Source organism: Sprattus sprattus (genome assembly GCF_963457725.1).
Source record: "Sprattus sprattus genome assembly, chromosome: 1".
Taxonomy (NCBI): domain Eukaryota; kingdom Metazoa; phylum Chordata; class Actinopteri; order Clupeiformes; family Clupeidae; genus Sprattus; species Sprattus sprattus.
In genome coordinates this window covers 41,450,557-41,477,936 of record NC_137920.1, presented here as the reverse complement: position 1 = coordinate 41,477,936, position 27,380 = coordinate 41,450,557, and the positions used below count along the sequence as shown (strand labels likewise).

Genomic DNA, 27,380 nt, shown 5'->3' with positions numbered 1-27,380 from the left:
AAATGTGTCTAGTGGTTGATGTTTGGAAGCGTGTTAGCAGTATGTGGGTGGACAGCAGTGTGTGTGTGTGAATAGGAAGGGCGGGTAGGAGATGAGGGAAGAGCTGAACTGAGGAAGGGAGGGAGGGAGAGAGAGAGAGAGGGTGGGAGAGTGGGAGGGAGGGAGGGAGATCCCCAGGTGTTCTTCTATTCCACACCTCCACCAGGTCTGGGTAATAATCTCCTATGCATGGCCACTACAGACTCTGCAGAGGGTTGGAATCAAACTTTCTGAGAAAAAAAAACATTCTGAACATAGTACCCCCCTCGTCGTTTTTGGCACTAATCTCAATCTGGGGCAAAGTTTGGAATGTACAGTATTATCAGGGGTGGGCGAACTGTTTGGCTGAAGGGCCACACTGAGTTTTAGAAATGAAAAGACAGTCCATACTTGATAGTTGATTGGGGGGGGGGGGGGTGGATTAACTTACATCAAATAAATTACAAGAATCTAAAGCTGTTTCCCGAAAAGTAGTGAAAATATGTGCTTGATTTAATGGGAATAGTGTTGCTGCTGGTCACCCTTTTTTGCAGGTGCATTAAAGTGGTGTGTCAGGACCGAGCTCAAGTGTTTATCAGTGCACTGATCTCTGTGACGGCTCTGGTGATGTTCATCACACTGATCACAAACACATGTGGAGCCAAAGAACACCAGGATCTTCTGTGCAATCTGTTGGATGTTTGGAGCCTGGGCCTGTTCCTGTTCCTGTTCAGTGAGGCGTGAAACTCATCCAGTTTAAGTCGCTCTGGAGATCAATCACTTCCCGTGGCGCTGTCTCATAATCGAGTGACAGGGGGCATGACACCAGTCTCTTCAAAATCAATCAATGACAGAATTCTCTGTGCAAGTTGTTCTGTGATTTGACTGTATTTCTTCCCATGCTGAAGCGCCTCTTCAAGCCTGTTCTCAAGGCAAGGGATGAACATATTCATTAGCCCAATTCCAAAGTAAACTTGGCTTTTGAAAGCGTTCACATTCTATGACAGTTCAGCAGGGGCATCTCTACACCGGTTCCATCAACCGTATGAACTTCACATGTTTGACGACTGGCTTCACTACGTACGTGACCAAGCCGCAGTCTTGCACAGGACTTCCTGGTGGACATGGAAAATGACCCAAGGGTCCTCTTCTTTCACCTTGTCCTGGATTCTTTTCAGTAGTCCGATGTTTGTTTGTTTTTTTCCTCTTAAATTTGGCGATCCATTTGCAGTGTCATTTGCCAGTTTACACCAAGGTAGCTTCAGCCTCTCAATGCAATCACCTTGTCACCCTGACTCCCTGTCTTAAGTCCGATCCTGTCACTGTTACTTCATGGACTCCATGGATACAAACTCATCCATGATTTCAAAATTGTCATCAATTCCCTTACAATACTTGTAGCGAGGGAACACAAAATTGTTACGAAGGAATGCAAAAAAATCACCAATTACCCATGACCCTTAGGGAGTACCTTTTGATTGGACTAAAGTGAGTGGCTCTCTCTTCCATAAAGCTTTGATTGGTGAGAACCCAGGCAACAGTTGTTGTATGCAGAGTTTCTCCAATCTCAACTGCTGAAGCTTGGAACTCCTTCAGAGTAGTCATAGGTCTATTGGGGCCTCTCTTCGTAGTCTCCTTCTTGCACGGTCACTCAGTTTGTGAGGACGGCCTGATCTAGGCAGATTTACACATGTGCCATAATCCATCCATTTCTTGATGATGGATTTAACAGAATTCCAGGGGATGTTAAGTGCTTTGGACATTTTTTTGTATCATTCCCCTGACTTATACTTTTCAATAACCGTTTCTCTGAGTTGCTTAGAGTGATCTTGGGTCTTCATCGCGTAACAATAGCCAGGAATACTGATTACTGAATACTGACCAGTGAATGGACCTTCCAGACACAGGTGTCGTTATACTACAATCACTTGAGACACATTCACTGCACACTGATCCCCATTTCACTAATTGTGAGACTTCTAGCACCAATTGACTTGACCTCTGTTGAATTAGGTCAGTCTATTGAAAGGGGGTGAATACTTATGTAATCACTTATTTTCATTACATATTTTTATTTAATTTACATAACTGTGTAGAAATCTTTTTTCACTTTGACATTAAAGAGGGCTTTTTTGTGATTTTTTTTTTGTCCAAAAAGCCAACCTTTATTGACCATCACTGATTTATAAAAGCAATAAAAGGGTAAAACATCCAAGGGGGTGAATACTTATGCAAGGCACTGTATGTTGCAGCCCACTCTTTCCCCACACAGATCAAGTGGAACCACTGTAATGAATTGCAGGAAAAATTGTGAACTGATCCCGTCATTTAAATTTAAAATCTTCAGCTCTGAGCCTAATTTCACCCACTACATAATTTAGAAAAATACTACAAAGTGTGCCAGGGACTGGTTTTCAACCAATAAAATGCAGATTTGTATTAAAATGTTGTCAATATTAACTGTAGCTCAAACTTTGCATAGTCCAAAGTCACAGTGTTATCAGTGGGTGGCATTTTTGAATCCCCAAACAACTTCAATTTTAGACGGGGTTGAATTACTTCAGTATTACCCTGCCCTGACTCACTGGTTTATTTTCTGTCTTTCATTCTTTCTTTCTTTTTCTCTTGCTCTCTCTCTCTCTCTCTCTCTCTCTCTCAGTCTAACTGAGATGTCTTCCTCAGCCAGTGGCACATCTCCATCCTCAGGCATGGCCTCTACACGGCCTCGTCACATGAAGTCCATGTCTGCTTCAGGGCACCCTGTGAAGTCCCCTCTCCCGCCCATAGAGGACAACACTGAGTACAAAGGGTGAGGAGGCCACTCTCATTTATATATATATAAAAACACTGTATGTCTATGGCCACAGTGGGCTGAGATAGAGTCCTTCACCAACCAGAGACTCTCCTGTTCCATAGCAATAGAACGCAGCCTAGAATTCCATCATCATCTCCGCTCACTATATTTCCTCAACTCCCTCTCTCTCTCTCCTCTCTCTCCATCTCTCCTTCTCTCTCTCCCTCTCTCCTTCTCTCTCTCCCTCTCTCTCTCTCCCTCCTCCTACTCTCTCCCCCCTCTCTCTCTCTCCTTCTCTCTCTCTCTCCCCCTCTCTCCCTTCTCCCCCTCTCCATCTCTCTCTCTCTCTCTCTCTCTCTCTCTCTCTCTCTCTCTCCCTCCTCCTCCTCTTTCTCCCCCCTCTCTCTCTCTCTCTCTCCTTCTCTCTCTCACACTCTCCCTCCCTCTCTCTCTCTCTTTATATCTCTCTCCCTCTCTCCTCTCTCTCTCTCCCTCTCCCCCCCCTCTCTCTCCTTCTCTCTCTCTCTCTCTCTCTCTCTCTCTCTCTCTCCAGCTCCAACACCCGTGTCCCCTCAGCGTCCCCTTCATCCCACAGCATCAGCAGCAGTACTCCTGATCGCACACGTTTCCCGCGGGGCACGTCCAGTCGCAGTACCTTCCACGGCGGGCAGCTCCGGGACCGCCGCAGTGCCACCTACAACGGGCCGCCCGCATCGCCCTCTCTCTCCCACGACACTGGGGCTCTCGCCCAGGCACGGCGTGGCACCTCCACGGGCATCATCAGCAAAATCACCTCGAAGTTTGTGCGCAGGTCAGTAGAGACCCCTAACACCATAAACCTCATTCTCACAGCCAATACAGACATACAGGTTGTGTGTAGGTCCTTTGCAACATGAATGAGTGGAGTTTGATTTCTAGTGTGGAAGGAAATATTCCCTCCACCCTTGTGAAGGGCTGATTTATAACAGAAGGCCGCAGTGTGGCGATCAGCAGCACCGTCAGTGTTTTTGCTACCAGTTCACTCCCCCCCCCCCCCCCCCCCACCCCACGCAAATTTGATGCACAACATTCGGGGGTCAGAAGGCACATATGTTTTTCTCAACACATTGAAATTCGATACCTTCTTTCTGGAAAATGCCACAGCTTAGTCAAAATCTTTACCGACTGAACCTTCGTAGGCGTTGTATTTAATTTAGCAGTGGCTTTAAGATTGCCTTCTTTTTTCTTTGTTCTAGAACTCTCTCTTTCAGGGTCGCTCAGAGGTAGGATATAACCACGCCCCTCTGTCCCCCATCATTCCTCTACCTCTCCTGGCCCCATTAATCAGGTCCTCTGACCCTCTGACCCTGCAGTACTTATTAACCTGCATTGGAACAACCTGCATATCCTATGCCTGCCTGCTTGCCTGCCTGTGTGTGTGTGTGTGTGTGTGTGTGTGTGTGTGTGTTTGGTCGGTCGTCAGGTGGAGATCAATTGTTAAGGATGAGGTATGGGTTCATGTTTGCTGTGAATGAATGAAATTTGGATGTCACAGTGAACATATTACCACCAGATGAATACAGTGGCAAAGTTAGTGGCAAAATAAGGAAAGCTTGAACTTGTATATTAAGGGTTCTCTGAAACTATATTTGGTTCAGTTTATAGATAGAAACTAAATTGCAGTTTAATAAAATTCAGTTGGACATGTGGAATAATAGGAAAACTAGAAAATGCAAAGTTTTAAAATGTTACTGGCATGGTAAACAAAAAGGCAGGCTTCCCAGTGCCATGGAAATCCTGGAAAAAAGCATGGAATGGAAAATTCTATTTTTCAGGCCTGGAAAAGTCGTGTAGTTCAGTGAATCTGTTGAAAGTTTTGGAAAAGTTGTGAAGTTCAGTGAATCATTTGTAAGTTTTGGAAAAGTCATGAAATTAAATGTTGTTGTATGTAGGTTTAATTTAATTAATTATGTTATATTTTCCATAGATAAGGTTTCTTTTGTGCAAATTTCTGAAGCTGAGTTGACCTTGAATAGTCTAACTAGCGTATTAGAAAAATAATGGGAACGGTTGTTTAATTTTCATTTAATAATTAGCTGGGCAATGTTGTGTAGGCTGTGAAAGGTCATGAGACTTAATTAAAGGTCCTTGAAAAGTCATGGAAACGTTTTGAAATGTTGAACCCTCAAAAGGTCAACACTCCATTTACTTAAAAACTAATGTTAACCATTGTATTCAGTATTTGATTTTTTTTTTTAAATTATTACTTATAATATGATACAAATTATAATCCATATTTCACACTTGATAGTGTCTTCTCTCCTCTGGGAGATAGCATACAAAATTAAAATGTTGTCCATTGACGTCCATGGAAAATGATATTCTCGTGATGGTGTCAATTCACATATACACATTTAACTGTCATTTTCTGTACTAGACAACCAACACCCTTTAAAGCAGCAAGGAAGGAAAGACACAAAAACAAAACAGGCAAACCTATATTAAGAAAACGTTCGTATCATCACTCTAAATAAAACGAATCAATCCTCCCCACAGGTGTTGACCATTCTGTGTGTATGTATGCATGTATGGGTATGTGTATGAGTGTGTGTGAGTGTGTGCAATGCATGTATTTCCCTTGTTCTACTTCCGATGTGATATTGAACTCTAACTGGTTGCTCCCAAGGGTGCCCGGTGAGGGTGAGGCCAGGCCCAGGACTGACAGCCTGAGGTGAGTTGTCTCCTGTCCTATGCGTACTGTGAACTCTGACCCCAGGGCCTGAGGTGAGTTGTGTAGTGTGAACTCTGACCTGAGGTGAGTAGTGTTGTGTGAACTCTGACTCTAGGGCCTGAGGTCAGTTGTTTCCTGTCCCACGCGTAGTGTGAACGCTGACTGGGGCATGTTGGACTAATGGGTGTTCGATGGGAGGCGAAGCTCTGGACCTGTGTTGTACTGATGTGATGTGGCTATGGGGATTTATTCTGCAATAATGTGATCTACTGTACCAGGAGTAGGTGGTGGGATAGGGAGGAGTTGTCCTTTTAAAGAAAAAGAAGAATTTCTTCACAATGTAGTTCACATAGTAGCTGCTATCTTTTAGTAGGTTGTTTTTACATTTGTTCTGTAATCGTGTGTGTGTGTGTGTGTGTGTGTGTGTGTGTGTGTGTGTGTGTGTGTGTGTGTGTGTGTGTGTATCTAGAGTCACATATTGACGGTTGTGTCTACTCCATTCCTCTGTAGGAGCGCGTCGTGCGAGGCCAAGGAAGATGGCCGTGACTCCAAACCCCGCTCCCTTCGCTTCACGTGGAGCATGAAGACCACCTCCTCCATGGAGTCCGCAGACATGATGCGGGAGATCCGGAAGGTTCTGGACGCCAACAACTGTGACTACGAGCAGCGCGAGCGCTTTCTGCTCTTCTGCGTCCATGGCGACGCCCGTCAAGACTGCCTGGTCCAATGGGAGATGGAGGTGTGTAAGCTGCCCCGCCTCTCGCTCAATGGAGTGCGCTTCAAGAGAATATCCGGCACCTCTATCGCCTTCAAAAACATTGCCTCCAAAATAGCCAATGAGCTGAAGCTCTGAGGGGAGAAAGTGACCCAACACAAACGGGAGAAGAAGAAGAAAAGAGTTCTCAACGTGCACATGGAGGGGAAGGGGGCAAGTGGTTTGTGGTTTCCACCCCCGCAATGAGCAGAGAACACAGAATGCCAATTTCAGTTTACTGTTTTTTTTTTTTCAGGCAACCCCCCCTTCCAAAATCTGCCCCTCGACCTCCGCTATGGCTGCTCCACACCCAGGCCAGTGAAATCAGGGGATGAACTAGAAGCTCATCTTGAGAATCATCCATACACATTTCTGATCAAATTCGTCATGTGATGAACTGAATTCTTGGTCATGTCCCAAGTTTACTGAATGGCCCCCTTGTTTGCCCTTCGTCCCAGATCCTGGCTTGTTGCTTTTGAGGCTAACGCTAACTCCACCATCATTGCAATAATAAATGGCCTGCTGCTCTTCGTTTTCTCCCTTGCGCTACCTTTTGGACGTGGAAGGCAGGCAACCACAGACTTCTAAAGATTCTTTTTTTTCCACATGTACAGGTTATGTAGAGAATGTTTTTGTCAACCTTGACTGTTTATAGAGTTGTATAATACAGGATGCTTTCAGCATTATGTCTGAAGGTGTTTGTATAGTCTTTGGGTTCTGTACAGAAAAAAAGAACTGTATGTTTTAAGGTGTCATACCGTATTTTTTTTATTTTGATTCTGTTCATGACATGATTAGCATATTTTTAGTGCGTTGTTTTAATGTTTTCCACAAGAAATATAATTTTGACTCTCATATGGAGCTCAGTCCTCAAACATAACAGTTGAATAGCAGTATTTTTAAAGAAACGTAGCATGTCACATTCAAACACAAGTTCCATCTCCCCTTAGTGCATCCGTAGTAAGTTTTTGGTTCTACAAAACAAACAAGAGGAGAATGTGTTCTGTTGACATGGCATCGAGCATGAATGGCATTCTTTTTCCTTCCCCTTTTTATGTGGGACCATCTTGAGTTGAATATTTAATTTTTTCTGAATATTTAATGACCGCTGAAGACTACTCTATAAATGGTACGGTACTGTAGGCATACTATAGTAGGACTGGCCTCGGATCTGACCTTAAGCTGTGCTCCAACTGCTCACTGCTGGGTTGGTGTCTCCACCGGCTGACCTGGAGCCTGTAGGATATTCCCCGCATTGAGACATCTTATCTCCCCTCTCCCTGCCAAGACATCATGCCTTTTTCTTTTGCTGCTCTGCCTGTCTGCACCCTGACCTCTGAACCCTGACCCCATGTGATATTGGAGACCAAACCATATTCCCCATATAGGAAGTGTCATTTCATTTAGCTGGTCTCCATGGTTATGGCAGAGTGCTAAAGAGAAGCCAGTGGAAGAGTTCATGTAAAAACCACTAGAGTTGAGTGTATGGTGTTTCCTTTCTACTAACTGACGAGGGTTCAATGTGCAATGAAAGTCTGTATTGTGATTCTGGATCACCAACTGTTCGCAAGCAGTACTGGAAAGGGCAGGAAAGAGCTGCTCAAACGACTCACTTAAAGGGATACGAAGAGGAAGGTGAGGAATACAATACAGTCTGTGTATTTGAAGCGCTTTTTTCTCAATTGAGAGAAACTATGTAAAGGTTCATACTGTGAGTACCCCAGCCTCTGTGTGTCTGTGTGTGTGTGTGTGTGTGTGTGTGTGTGTGTGTGTTTGAAGGATGGTGTTGGGATGGCACTGATTACTTTTTATTGTGATGGTACGTTTGTCACCTAGAGAACACTTTTCTGTTGCCTTAGCAGACGGCAGTTGTCTGTGGTCACAGGGTTCCTACCTCCCCCCCACCCCATCCCCTGTTGTGTCCCCCGCTCCCCTCACCACCATCCCCAGAAACATCCATCTGATAAAGTTGACTGCGTGTCTGGACTCACTGATGCACACTATTAAAAGAGACTTGAAAGGAACCTCTAAACTGTTTGTTTTCTTCATTTTTAGTTGAAGTCCCAAAGATTGCCGTTTGTCATGTGCAGTGGCCATTTTGTATTCATAACCGACAACCTCAGGCTGGTGACAACTCCTTTATTTTCAGAATATGAAGTGTATGTATTTTAATTCAGCGCAACAGGTGACTGAAACTCAATCGCATCACAGGACTCCCAAGCACTCCATTTAAAATGTTTTGGCAAAAAGTGGTTGCATTGGCCGGAATAACAAGCCCACCCCCTGGCTCAGGATTTTTCTGTGTATCCACTGAGTTTGTGTGTGGGCACCAGGTCATCTATGCCCCCATGGTTCTCCAGCCTCTTCTCCATGCAGATGAGCAGCTGCACACCATCCACCACTAACTGGACCACCCCCACCTCGGTGAAGCCAATGGTCGGAGCATTGGTCGCTCTGTACAGCCCAGGTTTGTCTGTGGAGGGAGTGTAACACACTGTTGAAGGAAACGTCATATTGTCTTTTGGCAAATTTCATAAACTTTTAGAATCTAAGAACAAAAAGTCAAGTTGATTTTTAAAAGTGAGCGATTTTTAAAGATTTTTGTTCAAGAACCCAATGGCAGAAATGTTCTGTAGAGCTTATAAACGTCATCTTCTAAGTAAGGTTCTGGTTCATGATTTGGCACTTTAACCACCTCATTTCTGGCCCTGCAGCGAAATCACTGGAAAACCAACCCATGGTGATTATGAGCAAGAGATCATGATGCAAATTAAAGTTTGGGACCCCTACTGCTCATGGATGAAAACATTCAAACTTTCATAAATATAGTGTTTGCTCCCGGTACACGATGCATGGGTATGCAACAAACAACTATGAAAACAGCCCCAGGTCAGCCCTAGTTTTATACCCAACCATGCTTGTTCCTCAGTGAATATCCTGTGGAAGATGGAATCTTCTTGCTTGGCTTCTAACTGCAAAACTGATATCTGTGTCTATGGAGAGGTCACTGAATGGGATGTCTGGAATATAATCCAATGGAATATAATGTGTGTCTGAGCTGTCTCCACCAGGCTGTGCAGCCCTCCCTCCCGGAGAGTCCATCAGTAACCCAAAGACATGAGACCTGCCAAGACTCCTACTGCGTACACACCTGCCATAGTGTAGTGTTGTCATGGGAAGGATTTTGGTATAACCCAATCACACCTCTAGATTTGATGATATGCAGAGGTGTTCTATATACATGCAGACAGTGTTCAGTGTTTAACCAATAACATTTAAATAGAAGTGGTTGCAGCGGTAAACTATGCTTTTTTCTGTAACCCAGTTGTAGGAGATTATTAGATTTCTCTATGACTCAACAGCCTGTACGGTTTCTACAAAACTCTTAATTGGTGCTACTCATCCAATCATTTCACTTCTATCCCATGGCCAAACACAGTGTAGTACCGGTAGGAATCAAGTGGAGGCGCAGTCTGTCGAGGACATCCTTCAGCCGTTTGTGATTGGGCAGGTGCTGCAGGCGGACGGTGACGCTGGCCTTCAGACCCGTGCCCACCTCCGCTGGGGAGCTCACCACCCATCCCAGGTGCTCCTTCCACACGAACGGGTGGCGGAGGGTTTTATATAGACTCTCCAGCTGGACAGAAAGAGAAGAGCCCATTGGTACTGCAGTGGGTTAGGCAGTCAAAGAATAGAGCTCAATACTATGGTACCACAGTGGGGTAGGCAGTCACACTGTTCCAGACAGAGAGAATAGAGCTCAATACTATGGTACTACTAGTCACACTGTTCCAGACAGAACAATAACAAGATCTCCCTATACCTTCAACAGGTTGAGGCAGATACAGTCAAACGCCAGCTGGAGGTTGGCATCTGTCCTGGAGCATTCAAGCTTGAGGTGGTCCTCAAAGTTTACCCATACGACCAGCTGCCCATCCTGACTCTCCCTAGGGAGCAGAGAGACTCACTGTCATTCTGTGTACTCAAAAGCCCCAAATGACCGTCTCTTGTTACTGTTTTAACACATTTTTTGCATTTCGCCCTATTTAAGTTACATTGAGAAGTCAATGTTGATAACGAGTGTCTAATAAGTACGATATATAGAGGCAGCTTTTACAAGGTTATCAGGGGAGAAATCGTTTTGGACCTACCACACAGCCCTGGCATCGGGCCAGTCACGAGCCACCCCAATCTTCACCATTGCAGGGGTTGGGGTCATCATGGCGAGCCCCTTTCCACCTGCGTCCTGACTCAGCTCCTCCATGGAGTACAGCTTGCCTGGGAACTCCTCAGACAACTTGGTCAGAGCTGAGATATGAGACACCAGGGATGATTGTAGTAACAGCAAGGCATTACTTTACTACCCTACCATCCTGACAGCCTACACAAAACAGACCAAACAGACCAAAGCATGACACATCTGCAAGGGAAAATATCTGGTGCTACGGAGTTACTTTTCACAACTTTCAACCTCAAGCAACGCAGAGAAACCACAATTCAGTTCGTCAACACAGTGCTGCAAATGCAGCAATGATATTTACTTTTTATTTATTTATTTATTTTAAACTAAAAACTTTTTTTTTTTTTTTTTTCAAAAACAGATTGTCTCACCGACCACCTTTATTCAATTTGGCAAGTCCTGCTGGGCTATTTAGTGACAGGTGATACAACCGGTGCCAAGATCTGACTAGGCTAGGCTAAAGAATAATCTAGTGAAGTATCAGATGTAGACAAGTCATGATTACTGCAGTGGTCTTCCCAACAATATGCACCTGTGTTAATGCAAGCTGTCCTCAGAAGTGTACAATATACACCTGTGTTAATGCAAGCTGTCCTCAGAAGTGTACAATATACGTACACCTGTGTTAATGCAAGCGGTCCTCAGAAGGGTACAATGTTTTACTTTCCCCTTCATTTTCTATGTTACATAACTTTTGAAAATGATGTCTGGAAAATTCTATGGAAGATTTTTAAGCAATCTCATTGTAAGGACACTTTCAGTGTTTTGCTTGCTGATGTAGTAGACAGTGCTTACTGAGGTCAGTGTGTGTAGTACCTTTTTCTGCCAGTGAAAGCAGCTTCCTGCGCTCTCCCCTGCTGCAGTGCATCGGAAAGCAGAAGTCCTCCACGCAGCGAGCCACTCTGACCTCACAGTCCACAGCATAGGCAGCATCCAAGGCATCCCCTCCCTACACACAACCACAGAACACCCACTCACTACACGACCAACACACACAAGAGGCAGCAAAGACATAATTTCCCTACACACAACCACAGAACACCCACTCACTACACGGCACACACACAAGAGGCATCAAAGACAGCACACACGGTATGTGCGGGGGTTGGGGCCACACCTTCAAGTTGCCACAGTTAAAGTCACTCTCCTGTGAGCTGGTGATTTTGTAGTCATGATATGCGTCAATGATGCGGTCAAAGAAGTCACAGAAGAGGATGTAGGACTGGGCATCCCCAGCCAAACATCCCACTGCCATGGGTCCTGTGGGCTGACCTGGTGACAGCAGATGACATGTTCAATATCAGACACTATGTTTAGTGTGTAAACATTCAATGGGGGTCTTCACTTATTACTACAAACATATAGCCATATGTGCTCAGTGCTCACTGTTGTACCCTAACAACAACTCTCACACAGTCAAATGTTGGTTGGGTTGATGAAGTCGTTTTTCTGAACAAAGACATGTTAAATGTGAAGAAAAAAAATGATGTTGTTATAGGGCCCTCACATTAACTGATATTTATTCTCACAGAAACATCACACACTGTACTCTCACACCGTACTCTCACACACTCTCTAACATACGCTTGGAGCATAAAGGCAGTGAGGACAAAGCATTTTAAAGGTAACTGAAGTAGTAGCTATTGCTAAGCCACCTTACAGCTATATTGACCCCTACTGTTTTACTTGTACAATTCATGAAGTTACTCACACACCAACTCTTTTATACTTCATGAAGTTACTCAATCAAACAGTTTTTTACTTGTAGCATTCATGAAGTTACTCAAACACAAACTATTTTTTACTTCATGAAGTTACTCAAACACAAACTCTTTTTTTTTATACTTATATTATGTAAAAATATAAATAAATATGCCTGTTTGTAGAGTTTAACACTGACTTTTCATTTGATCAACGTTTCAAGATGCATAAAAACACTAGTGCACACACACACACATACACACACACACTCTCACAACCCTTAAACATCTCACCTGGGTCTTCTAGGCCTGGTCGGATGATGTCGTCGAAGATGACTCCGCTCTCTGTGGCGCGGTTGAACTGTCGTGTGTACAGATGCAGGGTGAGGATGTGGCCCATGTAGGTGTGATTGTCCCTCAGGTAGGGGAACTCCTCTTCAGGGGACCCCCTCCGTAAGTTGAACCGGCTCATGGGGTCTATATGTTGCAAGCTCTGGAGACGCAAGAGAGCATGGTGTGGCACACACACAGAGACAGGGCACTACTAATAACAACACTGAAGTTGCATGGGTGGGCATGAAATTTCAAAAGCTGAGCACTGCACCTTTGCAATGAAGGCATAACAAAGTAAGCATGGACATACAGTTATGTACATACATACATACATACATACACACATCCATACATACATCCATACTCACACACATACATACATACACAAACACACATACATACACACACACACACTATCATACACTCACTCACTTATCTTAGTCAGTGAAGTGATGTCAACTTTGGGCTCTCTACTACTCACATCAATGTCATATAATCTGTCCTACCCTGCTGGTCAATCTATGGTTTTACTAAACCTCCCAGGAATGTCAGAGTTGTTTAGGCAGAGGTGGTGGTGGTGGCCCAATCAATAGAATCACAACAGTGGCAGGGCTATTGCAGAGAGGTATGTGTATCCCTCCTGCTTTTCAGAGAGTGAAATGTTTACCTCGAGAATAGGCTTGTACTTCACTTCCTTAGGAAATTCAAGTGGGGCTGAAAGAGAAGGTTATGTCAAGTTTAACAGAGAGAGAGACACACACACACATCTACTAGCAAAGCAAGAGATAGTACTGTGGGCAGACGGTTGCACATGTCTCTCCACTCACTGCTGAAGCTGCCACTACACTCATGCATATGAGACAGAGGGCATGCAGAGGTCTTACATTTGAACTTCATCCATTTCCTCTGAGACCTCAACATCTTTGCAGTTGCTGGGGCAGCCTGCTTAAAGGAGCTGAGTTCAGACCGTCTAGAAGTCCCACAGGCAGCTACTCAGACCAGGCAACAAACAGCAGACAAGATCTTGTGCTGCCGTTGACTGTTGTCCTTCCTTAACAAAAGAGCTATGAATAGCCAGGCAGAGGCCTCGTCACACACGTCACAGCTATCTCTGTTGTCACCCACCTGCTTGTCTTTCATCCCACACAAAGCCCTGTCTTACGCTCGGGGTGTCGTGTTACTTTTCACTTCCATCTTGTGTCTATTTTTGAGCCTGTGTCAATCATTATCATTGGTACTATGAGCCGTGGACAGGGTGAGCACACAGGAGCTCAGAGACAGAGACAGCCTCTGGGGTGGCGGACGTGTTGAGAAGGAAACAAGCTCTTTGCAAGTCAAGCAGTGTCAGGTAGCTATTCTCAAGTTGCTGTATGAATCTGACGGCGCAAAAGCCCAAATCAGTGGCTCTGAGTCATCTCACACTGAGACATCCTGTCAGAACCACCAGGAGAAACAGCGCACACACATTGCCCGCACACTTTAGAGTGGAACAGAACAAATGACGATGTATCCGGTAGACTTTTCAAAGAATATGTATTTGCAAGATGCATTTGTACAGCAACGTATTAGATGCCTGTAGAAAGTTCACATTGTAAGGGGTTTTCAAGTTAATTATTAACATGTAACAGAACTCCAACTGTAACATACAACTCAATGAAAACGGAATGGTTGAAAAAAATGAATGAATGGATGAAAAGAGTGGTAGTATGAACACACAAATGATTTTCTACATTTCCTCTGGCACTCCTCAAGGGAACAGTTTTTGTGTGATCTTGGCCAATCGGTCATTTAGATCAGAACATTCTCAATTTGCTGTGAATCAGTGAAACCTTTGTATTAACCAGTACACGGTTGTCACAAAATCTCTAAAACCGTCCCAGAACTGAACCGTCTGTCAGCTGGGAGTATGCTAAAGGTCCTCCAATCCCCCCGTGTCCACCTGGACCTTGATAAAAAGGGTATCATCGCGCACATACACGGCATTCTTTGGTGTTTCCAAGTTGGTATGGGAGACAAACAGCTGGAATCCAGCAGCCTTGTTGGCCTCGCTGCGGGGCCGGTAGAAGCTGTCATTGTCAGGGTCCGGGGTGAAGCCCATGGTCAGATGATTCCTGGCTCCGCTCTGATCCAGCACTGAAAGCACCACTGGCTGGTGGAAGGGCCAAGGCAACAGGGAGTCGAAGTCACCCCGCATCAGCATCAGATACAAGGACAGGTGGGTACCGCGGCCAGGCCCATCGCCGCCCAGGTAGACACGCGCGCTCAGCTTGTACCCGCTGCGGCTGGTGTAGAAGGGGGCCGCGCTGAGGGGGGCTCCAGACTCTTTCCTGCGTCTGTATTCACGGACCTTCCAGATGAGCTTGCCATCATACGAGGTGGACTCTAGGTGGCGGAAGCGCTCCTCGTTGCTCTGCAGCTGTTCCACGTGGATGGACAGGAGACGGGAGTGACGCTTGGCCGTCTGCTCCAGAACACCTGTCAGTAAACACAGCAACACACTCACACACATAAGTACACACAGCAACACATACACACACATAAGTACACACAGCAACACATACACACACATCAGTACACACAGCAACACACATACACACCTAAGTACACTCAGCAACACATAAACACACATCAGTACACACAGCCAAACACTCACACACATAAGTACACACAGCAACACATACACACATAAGTACACACAGCCAAACACTCACACAGCAACACATACACACATAAGCACACACAGCCAAAAACTCACACACATAAGTACACACAGCCAAACACTCACACACATAAGTACACACAGCCAAACACTCACACACATAAATACACACAGCCAAACACTCACACACATCAGTACACACAGCAACACGCTCACACACATAAGTACACACAGCAACACGCTCACACACATAATTACACACAGCAACAAATACACACACCAGTACACGCAGCCAAACACACACACACATCAGTACACGCAGTCCCACACTCACACACATAAGTACACACAGCCAAACACTCACACACATAAGTACACACAGCCACACACTCACACACATAAGAACACACATCAACACACTCACACACATAAGTACACACAGTCCCACACTCACACACATAGGTACACACAGCAACACACTCACACACATAAGAACACACAGCAACACATACACACAGGTACTTATAGTCATACTCAAAGGGAAGTCATATTAATGTGAATAGTGGATTATGTGTTGGGTGGTCTGACATGTCTGCTCACCCAGATGTTCCCTGAGGGCCTCTGCATCATCCACCCGCTGCCTGAGTGAGTCCAGCGAGGCCCTCAGGCTCTGCAGCTGGTCCTGACCCAGGTCTGCTCCCAACACACACCTCAGAGCCTGCAGCTGCTGCTGAACACTGGACACACACTCCCTCTGCTCCTCCAGGGTGCACTGACACACACACACACACACGCACACGCACACGCACACGCACACGCACACGCACAAAACACTTAGGTCAAAGGTTGGCTAAACTACATCAGGGTTTTTACTTAATTTGTTCAATTTAAGAATACTTCAGGACCTTTCAGCAGGTTCAGCAGCTCTAGCAAGAGGCAATCAGTGCTAACTTGTAGTTTAATTCCAGTCAAGAAATAAATGGGCATATTTTATATCTAACATTCAGCTTTCGAGAGAGAGTGTTCTGACAGTTTTGCTAACAATCTCAATTGATTTTTGAGTGCCATCTTACGCTGTGTCCAGAAAGGGTGCGGTCACACTTGGTGACCTCCCTGTCCAGCGTGTCGACCAGCAGACTGTGGTCCTGCAGCACACTGTGTCTGTGGATCAGGTCCTGCTGGAGATCTTCCACCTGTACAAGTCAAGTCATGAAGAGTGAACACGTTTGATACAGACAGAGGATATGCATTTAATATACACACAAAAATATTCCTTTAATTTTTACAGGTTGTTATATTTATGTAAATTGTTTGGTACTTCTTCATAATTCATGTAATAGGTCTTACCTGTTTTTCAAGCTTACTGTTGCTCTCCAAAATCAGCAGGACATGGTGATTAAACTCCGTTTTTTCATGGATTTGAACCAGAGCTCTCTTTGCCTATATCCACACAAAAAACAGAAGGCTATAACCTCATCACAGATCAGCTGCTGATGAAATGACAAAGTGTCTCACAAAATGTGTGATCACTCATCAATTATTTTCTTAATTCTAAGAAAAGAAACATCATGGTCTATGCACATAACCTTGCATTAGTGAAGTTAAATAAAATGTTTTGTTTCTTCCCACTATATGACTGAGAAATGTCAGTAGAAGATGAACAGTTCATGTTCACATACCCTGGTACTACAGCCATACTTCCTGTAAGAGCAGTCTATCGCTTCTTCAGGACACTCAACGACATGCTCATGGATCTGGTGAATGGACAAGAAACAGTATTTAAAAAGAAACAATATTTTAAAAGAAACCCTATTTGAAAAGAAACAATATTTTAAAGGAAATTCAGCATACGCCTCAGATGAGGCAATGCAAATGTCAGGTGAAGTCTCACTTTATTTCTTCTTATCCTTTGAACACATTTGGGACAGTCCACTTCAGCCTCAGGACAAATGGCTCCATGATTCTGTTGACACAGAATAGGTTTATGTATGTGACGTATGCAATCAGGCAGATGAGAAGATATACATAATTCCCCCCCCCCATACTTCCCACAGTAATGTGTTTTCAATCCTTATAAGGGCCACATCACAACATCTGCATTATTTGTAACATTCATGGTAGACTATTTGAAATAGGAAGTGTCTAACCTTTAGCTGGGCGAGCGGGTACGCTTTTCTACAGTGAGTACATAGCTCCAGGCGGAACAAACAGCCACTCTGCTGATGCTCCAGAAGGTCTTTTCTGTGTATGTCTTCTGTGCAGCCCTGGTTTGAGCACTGCACAGACTCATATTCACAACACTTTAGGTGGTCCTATAATACACACAAACACAATACAATTATATGATTTCATTTGTTTGCAGTACATTACATTCATCTTTGAGCTGTGTTTCAGGTATACAGCAGACCTGCAAATGCCTTAAAGTGATCTTGTGGGAGCAGGATGATGCATTTGTGCAGTACACCTCCAGGTTTAGTAGTTCTCTTCTGCAGCAGTTGTCCTGAAACACCTGCCAGGGAAAATGAAATATTTGTGTTTTTCTCTATCTTTTTACAGATTTAAAACATTATTTGAAGCATATATTTACCTCATCTGACTTGATAAGCATATTGTCGAATGGGCACTGTGGACTAGTTTGGCTGTCCCTGGAAAGAAGACAAAGATAATATTTAGGCATAATTGTTAAAATGCAGTCTATAAAGCAATCTAAGTACCCTAAAAGCAAACTTACATCAGGGTTCGGATGCACTGGTAGCAAAATATATGGCCACATCCTGCTTGGTGGGGATTCAGCACGACACTTTTGCAGACGGGACACATGTACTGCTCCCCAATACGTTCAACGAAGTGCAGAGTCCGGGCAGGCAGCAAAGACTCCAGCTCCAATTTCACACCATTAAGACACAGTCTTGATTGCTCTCTCGACCAGACACACTCATTCTCCTCTGCAGACATGAGAATCTGATATGGCCATAAATGGTAAAGTTAATATGATAGGCACCACCATTCGCAGATGAACATGCGAAGTTATAAGGTTATTTCACGAAATAGGCCAACAAACAAAACAAATTGAAATATATGCAAAATGGGCTCTTAGGCGCGCTCCACTTGTAAAACAGAAATCCCCTCCCGAAACTGTGCACCCGTGGACTGGATAGCTTACAACACTGCCTTCGCTCCTCATGAACATCAAGGCACATTAGAAACACAAGAAAGCTTAGTTTCACGACAGTAGGACATGGCAGACACTTTCAATTGGATGGTCTATGTGTGTTGTTTTGCACCTTATCTCATTTAACCACGCTGATGCGCTTAATGCCAGCACCAATCGGTTGTTACAGAAGTGTTCTTAGCGCTACTGGGAAATCCCCATCCCATGCTACATACAAACGACAAGTTATGGCTCTGGTTTCAACAACATAAACATGCATTTAGTGCAGTAAATTCAATGCCGTGTCTCCCCTGAGACACTAAATAATAATGTATGAACAGCACGCTATATACTGAAGTTAAACATATGCCATTTGAAGTTGCTTTCGTTTTCACTGGCTTTAGTGCAGTTACTATTAAGGTAATGGGTGGTTTTAAAACACACTATACGCTGACATACCTCACAGTTGCAAGCAGTTAAATGTACGTAGATGTCAAGGTCTGTGTCGTCCTACTCTGCCGTACCACCTGTTCTAGTAAGATGTCAGTTCTTATAAGAATAATAGCCTACCTCTGCACGAGCTATATGGTAGTCACTCAAACTTCATACTACGTCAGAACTGAACATGGCGCGTTGCCACTCAATAAGTGAGAGCGGAACAAGGCTTTACAGGAACTAAAGTTCATGCGAGAGAAAACAAGAACTATACCAATGTTTCAGATGGAAATGTAGTGGGTTATGTATCTGACATCAATGGCCTACTAAATGCAGCAATTCGACAAACAATTTGTACGCAATTTGCAGTTTGAGGCACGGAGTACCTGTTTAATTCTGGCTTGCTCAATGACAAGTATAGTAGAACATTCTGCAATACAATAAACTACTCAAGTTACCGGCATGACAGTTTAGGTTTCGACATGCAGACATACAATTTCTCGGAATAGCGACGTATGTGCAAGTACAAGTGCCTATACAAGTCTCACAGAAGTCATTACAAACTGAGGTTTCCAACGCGTGTGAAATGTTCTACAAAGCATAGTTCATGTCAGTCCTGTAAGAGAGGAAATTACAAGGACTGTTGAGGTCTGGAGAACAAAACAGCACAATATTTTTTTTTTGTTTAGTATGTAATAGTGTACAATATCTTGGATATTTAAAAAGAGGTCGTCACTTTCTCATTTTATTCAGCTTGTTACATACAAACACAGATGCACTTCCACAAAAACTAAACAATCAGCCTCTCTTTTCATTACAGTGCATGCCAGGAAATTCATCAATTGAAGCAGTGAATTAACAAAGTAAACAAAAAAGAAAAAATGGCATATTCCATTTACAGCTTCTAGGATTGCCTTTATATCGAACAGATCTATAGTTGAGATTTAGAACACATGCCAGATACCATAACGTTTTGGTTTCAATGTATATTCAAGCTGTGAACAATGAAATGTGAAAAATGAAAACTCAAGACAACATAAAGTCACATATCAATAGAAAATACACTTAAAGACATGGCATAAAAATAAATGAAGTTTATGCTTTCAATACAAAATCAAAATCCAACATAACAGATGCAAAAACGCTGAACAATGTGAGAACAGTTTCCTAACAAAAATACTTTGAAAGTTTTTTTTAAAGACAAGTAGTCTTTGTTGCACACCCCTTGGTGTACATCTTGAGATGTAACCCCAGTGAGTGTGCTGTTCAATAGATAGCTGCATTGGCAGAAAGAGAGTGCTTTGCATGTCCTTGCTCCATACTTGCAGACCAATAACAAATAGTGGTTCTTTAGTGTGTTACACCCATCATAGGTGTATTATCAATAGGATCAATTATCTTCAGAATATGAAATAAAATTAAATAAACCGTTTCAAAGACAATCGTAGAAATGTACTGAAATGTAACTGCTGTGATTAAAAGTAGTCCTTTTTCATCCATATTTTGGAACACTGACCTTCAACACATATTTGTACAACATTTTAAATAGCCATTTAAAAAAGAAAGAAAGATACATTTGTGTTCATCCTCATTTTATCTTCCAGTATTTAGGAACTATTTTCTCTTAGATTTATAAGAGCACTTTGAAGGTTTCAGTAATGCCAGAGTTTGGACAAAACCAAATTAGAGTCCATAGCACCAAGTACAAAAATAAATAAATGCTTCTATATACAAATCACAAGTGAGCCTTTTAACAGATCTAAAATCACTGAGCATACATTGTGAGCATCAAACGACATCAAACACTCAAAAAAACAGTTCTGCCTGCCATGATATTTTGGTGTCTGAATTGTTGACTCTTTACCATTTTAAAAGCATCAACATAGCCTCATGTGAAACTTCAAATTCATTATTTGAACCATGTTAAAACACTAAAAGACATCTACACATGTAATTTCTGATTAAATTATGAATAATGAATGAAACATTACACAAAAATAAATACAAAACTACAAGGTATACATGTTTCCTTCTTTTTACAGACAGCTAGCTCTACACAGAGCTCCGGATATTTGTCTAGTATGCACCAGGAACATTTTGTCAAAAAAAGAATACAGAGGCAGGGATCAAAGAATGAAAAAAGATCTGCCCAGCTTCTGTGGTTCCAGAAGAAGCTTGAGCTCAGTGCAGCGAGGGGGAGGGTGTGTCAGGCTGGGCCCCCATGAGAGTGGGTGGCTGCTGGATGGCTGGAGTGCCCGTGCTGGAGGCCGAGGGGGCGGGGGGTGCAGTGGGCCGGGGGTTGAGGCGCGGGGGCAGCAGGGGGTTGGATGGCCTGATGAGAGGGGGCGGTTGGTTGAGGGTGGGCCGGGGCTGGAGAAAGCGGGCCTGCTGCTGCAGGGGTGGGGGGTGGCGGTGGAGCGCCGGGGTGGCAGGCAGAGATGGGCGCAGCAGAGGTGGAGGCTGGTTGAGTGAGGTGGGGCAGCTGGCTGCTGTGGGACCTGAGGAAGCCTGCAGAACTGGAGACGGACCTGAGGCAGGTGTCACCTGACCCTGAGTCAGACAGAGGCAAGACAGAGAGAGAGAGAGAGAGAGACAGAGAGACAGAGAGAGAGACGGAGACAGAGAAGGAGAGAGAGAGAGAGAGAGAGAGAAGGAAAGAGATAGAGAGAGAAGCGGAGAAGGAGAGAGAGAAAGAGAGTTATTATGAAAGTATTACCCAAAGAATAACACTTTTCAACATCAAATCTGTGTTTAGTTTAGTTGAGTATTCTTACACTACCAGTCACTCTAATATTACACTAACCACAAACATACTGTACAGACAGACTATATCGTATAGTCATTTAAATTTGATGTAGCCAACATCTGTTCTTAAAAAAAACACAGTAACATTGCCCAACCTCCTCTTCCTCTTCATCTGTACTCTTCCCTGAAGGGGTGTTGGAATTGTTCTTCGTGTCTTCGCCAGAGGTGGCGCTGTCCCCGTTGGGTGCACGTGTGCCCTGCTCTGCCTCCCACTCCTGCAACACCTCCTCCAGGTTAAAGCGCCGGCGATAATTCACAAAGAAGTTCTTCACCTGCCCCACCGTCTTATTACCAATGACATCTGCAATGGCCTGGAAGTCTTTGCCATACTTCCTGACACCTGAAGGAACACAGAGGTTTGGTTGAGATGGAAACGATGACGCTGAGCCATGTGTTACGTTTGAAAGAAGAGGTCAAAAGAGAAGAAAATGTGCTTGATAGAGATTATTTACAAACACTGTTAATGACTTAAGAATATAATAATCAAGTGCCTTGTATTAATATATTCCTTGTATGAATCATGTGCAGCAGGAGCATGGCTTTTCTGTGTGTGTGTGTAACTAGAATATTAGATGCCACTAAGTCTGCATATGAACAAGAGCATGTTTAGACCAGAGGAGATAAGAAAGGAACTGTGCTTCTTCCGATCTTGTGCAAAACTGCCATCCTTGCAAGACAGGGAGCCTCGGACGTGAGAAATCCACCACGTGGTTATCCCTGCTGAAAGCTAAACTTCTGTCTATATAAACCTTGTGCGAAGGGTTTATCATGGCCTTCACTGTCAGCCTTGTGCTGGCAGGGGAGTCCGGTTGCAATTGACTTTGTTTGTTTGTCTAATAAATATACTTTCATGCTAGCCTGGATACCAGCCTGAACTCCGCCCACAACATTTTTGGTCTGGGAGATTCAGTCTGGAGTCGAGTTAGTTGGGAGGGTTTAAACGGCCCCGAAAAGTGATCTGACCATTCAAATTGTAAGGGCGGGCTTTATACGTTGATGGACAGATAGAATACCGGTATACATCGAACAAAGATGGCGCCGTCTCGGTAGCTTAGTGGGACATATTTTATATGATTTAAGCTATCTACACGACTTTTATATGTCTACATTGACTCGGTTAGTTGTGTATACGCAAAACGAGTGTTGCCCAGGATTATAGGTCTTAACTGAAGCACTCTAGAGCATTATTGATAGGTTATGCTAACGCGTAGAAAAAAAAAACATTCAAACGAATGGTAGCTTCTAGCCTTGAGTGCTAATTAAGTAACAGATATGACAGCGCATTCATTTTGAAAGAGGAACAGAGAAACGCGATCAAGGCATTTGTCGATTGAAAAGATGTTTTTGCCGTCCTTCCTACGGGATCAGGTAAAAGTTTCATCTATCAGATGGAAATACTACGTTGCTCTGATTGGTTCTAGGTATCCAATTCAGCGAAGAGGAATTTTCTTTCCTGGTTTGTTGAAACACGCCCCATAATCACAGCCCAATAGTCCGGTCTCAGACTCATATTCTGACTAGAATTATGAGTATGACATCGTCAGGCTACTTTCATGCAGCTCCAGTGTCCTGAAGTAACTGGGGTGATTTTTCACCTATCAGTGCTGCTTGAAACATAATAGGAGTTTGCAAACATTCAGGGATTGTTTGGGGTCCTACCTTGTACTGCAAGTAGCTGTTCATCAGTGGTCCACCGGGCATTGATCTTTTGGTTCAACTAGAGTGAAGAGACGCACAAGAAAGCAATTATTGAAAAATCCCAAATAGATTCTCTACTGAAGTATATATATATAATCACTGTACTAAACAGTTTAACATCTGTGTTCAGACATTACCTCTGGTAGACGGAGATCATCTAACCCAGTTTCCATCTTCTGTTTAAGACTGCTGTTCAATTGTTTGGCGTTCTGAACCTAAACAACAACAGTATGGAAAGAGTAGATATGCCATGAATGAAAATGTAGGATTTTTACACTACACACTACATTCAACCATTCAATTTGCACAAATCAATGAGCTGGCTAAAATCCGAACGCTAGCTAGTGCTGCCTTCCTGAGCTGTACCTGTCTCTTGAGGGACACCAGCTCCATGTCCAGCTGGCGGAGGACGGTGTTAGCCGCACTGGCACTGCAGGACACGGCCACCACGTCGTCCTGGGTCAGGTACATGCCTTTAGGGGGGCGGCACTTGGAGCGCTGGGAGTGGTGCCGGTGCATCAGGGTCAGGTGGTCCCGCCGGCCTAACCCGATCTTAGAGCTCATCATCTGGGTCTCAGAGTGGGTATGCTGGAGGGTGGGATGGAGAGAAGAAATCAGAGAAATGGGCAAGTTTTACCTGCAGGGTCACTGTATCAATGCTAATCATTGGTATTCTACAGAATCATATAGTCTTATTACACATGCAGAAGCCCAGTACCTCTCTCTTGGTCTCCTTAGTTGGATCATAATCACTATCATTGGCTTCAATAGGATTGGCTTCATCCATTTCTTCATCACTAAAGTGTGAAAATAATACTTCAGTTCAACATCTCAGAGATCAACCTGACCATTATCTTCTACAAGCACATAGTGATTTCAATACAGGATGTAAAAAATTACAAATAAATAAATAACCAAACAAATAAATAAACAAACATACTGACCTTTCCTCCTGGTTGTTTCTGTTAGCCAACTTCCTAGCTTGCCTATCCATCAAGCTTGTCCTGGAACGCGTCTTCTTCCATGAGTAGTAGTACTTCACAAGACTGGATATTGTTTTATCTGGCAACTAAAGCAAACACCACATTTGTAATACTACTTCTAATGGTGGGATGAACTGTTTCATGAGGTTCACAATGATGTCACCTGCACTTAATCATTAGAAAGTAAATGTGCTTCCTTCAGTGTTGATAAATCATGTTTCAAGTCAAGAAAGTAAGGGACACTTCTCATCTTTTCTTGCCTCTGCAACCAAACAATAATGCATTACAGGTTATGGCCAGAATATTATTGATTGTGATAGTGCCACCTAGTGGTCTAATATCACACATGTTTTAACCCTCTCAGGTCATGAACACAAGTCCATATCAAGTTTAGGGTAGATAGTCCCTCACTTCCATAAGAATCGGTCTGAACATTAAATGTTAAAATGTTAGTGAGGTCAAAAGACAAAATATGTGACGTGAGGAAACAAGAAATTGTTTTCAAAATATTGGCAAATCCAGCATGGTGGCTACTGACGTTGTGGAGCGCATTGGACTCAACAATTAAGTTGGAAGCATTTGAACCTATTCTCTACAGATCAAGAGTGATGAACACGAACTTAGGGCCAACTACGACCTGAGTGTGGCTCTACACACATTTTTTTAGTCTGCTACGACCTGAGTGTGGCTCTACACACATTTTTTTGTCTGCATGTCTCCAATCAGTTTGAGAGCCTAAAAACTGTCAGTGATTGGCCCAACAAACAGTGTTTACCATTTGTTGTATCCTGTGGAAACTCTTGCCATGGAAACTGAAGGCTTGTTCGAACAGAACCTTGTCCTCAACAGTCCACTCATCAGGGAAGGGAGTGAAATTGGGTAGGTCTGCTAGAGATTTCTCTATGTTGTGTTTGTGCCAGAAAAGCATTCCTAAAGCCTATATTATGAATAGACAGAAAACAGAGGAGTGGTGAGTTTACAAATAAATATAACAAATACATAATATGATTATTTCATGTTGTATGTGAGCTAATTGATAATTGTCAAAAAAAGCTCAAACCTACCTGCTCAACATTGTATCCATGTTTCTCTTTCGCAATGGCAATGTATTCATCCACTGTGAACAATGCAACTTGTAGGTTAAAAATCGGTGAAACAAAACTCAATCGATCAGCAAATAAACAAACAAAAACACGTGCTCAAATTGGAATTGGTTACACTTACATTTCGTGTCCAAAATGGTATGATAAGGAGACCATACCAACATTCCACCAATGTCTTTGTCGCTGTATTTTGTCGCACCTGCACAATCGTAAGTTTGTTAGTATGTTTTCCTTTCAGACTAATTCTTCGTTGCAGATTATTTATGCAATGCATACAGTGCAATACAGACAGTGATATGACGTTAGACGCTGTATGACACCGTAACCTACAGTACGAGTTTAGGAGCTATGCTAGCTAGTAGCATACAAGACGACTGTCATGATGTTAACGATATAACTACCCTCTACCTATACGGGTCAATATATAAACAGTATGGAACTGGCTAGGTGATAAATCGGTCAACTCAATATTTGCATTAAAAGTCTGTATATTTTCCTGGCTATCATGGTTTCAAAATACACCGAGGCTACCACATCAGGTACCAATCCGTTCTGCTCAGCACTTTCAGAACTAAGCAGTGAAAGGTAAATTTGCCTTACCCGGGTCGTAATCGGGAATGCTTGCTTGATAGTCAGATCCAACACGCATACCCACATCTGCAAATGATTAAGTATATGCATTATGCCAACAGCATACATACCTTGCACGATTTGAAATGAATGACCGAAGTCCTAATAAAACCTGTTAAAAACATTAGTGTTCGAAATAGGTGTTCGAGGCTATACCGTGGTCGTCGTCACTGCCACTCTCATCAGAAAAATGTCCATTCGAAGCATTTGAGGGGCTTTTTGTTCCATTAGATCTACCTTTCCCGAGATATTCCGAACCTTTATCCATCATCCCCGGCATTATGAATGTGCGCGATAGATAGTATATTTAAAAGAAACTGTATTTAAATGCATTCAATGCACAAATTATTCAGCTTGTCTCTCTCAATAACCCCCTTGCTACGCAACTGTGACACCGTGCCACTAAGAACGTATTAATCCTCCATTTCTGTACACGGCAATATTATTATTCTTACAATAAAATTATAATATTGTACACGCATATAAAACGGAAATGGCTAAGTAAATCCAATGAAATGTCTTGATTTAATAATTTGAACCTTTGTATTAGTTAAACATCGGATGTTTTGGGAAACTATTTCTTCTGGCGGAAGACTCTGTACTGTGTCCCGATTACGTTGTGTTTAGGCTTTTGGTCGCACTGGTGGAAATGAAGTAGCCTAGGCCCTATGTTTTTTCAGGAATAGTAGTTTTGTGATAAAAGTAATAACTTTAGTTTTCATGTATCACTTTTGTAAAACGACAACATTTTCCGGTCTCTAGAATGATAAGGCCTACCTCCGAAGCCAAGGCCTACATTTATTGAAAATGCCGCCAGGTGGAGCTATATGCATTGGGTTACAAAATTTTAAATACTATTGGCGACTAGGCCTGTTCGCCTAATCATTAGGCCCTAATGTATAGCCGTCACATTTGATAGATGATAGGTCCCAGAATCTGTAGGCTACATAATCAATGAGCTATCTATACTAGATGAGTTACAGAGTGGTTAGCTTTTTTTTTTTGTCAAAAAAGAAAAAGTTAAAAAATATATATGTAGCCTACGTTGAAGCATCTTTGTTTCTGTGTTTTGAATGCGTTTAATTGTATATGCTGTAAGAAATATACAAAAATGCGTGTAAACATGTTATCCTAATCAAGGCTACGCAAAATATAACATTAAGCTTCCACGTTATTGTGGGTCTAGCAGCCCATTTCAGTTTTTTTTTTTACAATACTGAAATATGGACTTCAAGGTCAACTGAGAGACAGTGTGTTGAGTGAACAGTTGTTTTTGCTTAAACTTTATTTTTGTAACATTCCCTGATATGAGAGATACCATACATCATTAATACATTCTTAATGTCTGGCTTGTCACCTAGCGTACT

At 43.1% G+C, this 27,380-nt stretch overlaps 4 protein-coding genes across 7 annotated transcripts in view; 1 reads left to right on the top strand and 3 right to left on the bottom strand.

Annotated features, from left to right (window-relative positions):
• The window catches only part of mark1 (MAP/microtubule affinity-regulating kinase 1), a 28,707-nt gene extending 20,447 nt beyond the window's left edge, over window positions 1-8,260 (top strand). For 2 of the 4 annotated variants that reach the window (XM_080856827.1, XM_080856826.1), the window contains exons 15-19: window positions 2,678-2,827; window positions 3,366-3,623; window positions 4,048-4,074; window positions 5,478-5,522; window positions 6,033-8,260. In XM_080856827.1, coding sequence (XP_080712953.1) covers window positions 2,678-2,827; window positions 3,366-3,623; window positions 4,048-4,074; window positions 5,478-5,522; window positions 6,033-6,375 — 823 coding nt within the window. In that variant the 3' untranslated portion in view covers window positions 6,376-8,260. The remainder of the gene's footprint in view (window positions 1-2,677; window positions 2,828-3,365; window positions 3,624-4,047; window positions 4,075-5,477; window positions 5,523-6,032) is intronic. The other 2 variants (XM_080856829.1, XM_080856828.1) reach the window with 1 other exon arrangement.
• Window positions 8,261-8,426: 166 nt separating this feature from the next.
• On the bottom strand, window positions 8,427-13,592 carry LOC308380365 (creatine kinase, testis isozyme). The gene is made up of 9 exons (XM_080857681.1): window positions 13,434-13,592; window positions 13,217-13,263; window positions 12,511-12,709; window positions 11,634-11,788; window positions 11,333-11,465; window positions 10,428-10,584; window positions 10,100-10,223; window positions 9,724-9,913; window positions 8,427-8,749 (listed from the first exon to the last, which is right to left on the bottom strand). The coding sequence occupies exons 1-9, from the start codon at window positions 13,468-13,470 to the stop codon at window positions 8,565-8,567; spliced, it is 1,227 nt and encodes a 408-aa protein (XP_080713807.1). The 5' UTR covers window positions 13,471-13,592; the 3' UTR covers window positions 8,427-8,564.
• An 866-nt stretch (window positions 13,593-14,458) lies between these two features.
• Window positions 14,459-18,398, bottom strand: traf5 (Tnf receptor-associated factor 5; the record flags this gene model as incomplete). The annotated part of the gene is made up of 11 exons (XM_080857445.1): window positions 14,459-15,024; window positions 15,809-15,980; window positions 16,282-16,401; window positions 16,556-16,648; window positions 16,888-16,962; window positions 17,100-17,171; window positions 17,356-17,520; window positions 17,616-17,717; window positions 17,796-17,853; window positions 17,940-18,169; window positions 18,372-18,398. 11 exons carry the CDS (start codon window positions 18,396-18,398, stop codon window positions 14,459-14,461), a joined length of 1,680 nt encoding a protein of 559 aa, XP_080713571.1.
• A 1,204-nt stretch (window positions 18,399-19,602) lies between these two features.
• On the bottom strand, window positions 19,603-26,368 carry rcor3 (REST corepressor 3). The gene is made up of 12 exons (XM_080857348.1): window positions 26,170-26,368; window positions 25,984-26,040; window positions 25,505-25,582; window positions 25,345-25,397; window positions 25,056-25,217; window positions 24,242-24,366; window positions 24,016-24,094; window positions 23,664-23,885; window positions 23,435-23,512; window positions 23,259-23,316; window positions 21,695-21,939; window positions 19,603-21,344 (listed from the first exon to the last, which is right to left on the bottom strand). The coding sequence occupies exons 1-12, from the start codon at window positions 26,291-26,293 to the stop codon at window positions 20,976-20,978; spliced, it is 1,650 nt and encodes a 549-aa protein (XP_080713474.1). The 5' UTR covers window positions 26,294-26,368; the 3' UTR covers window positions 19,603-20,975.
• Window positions 26,369-27,380: the final 1,012 nt, after the last annotated feature.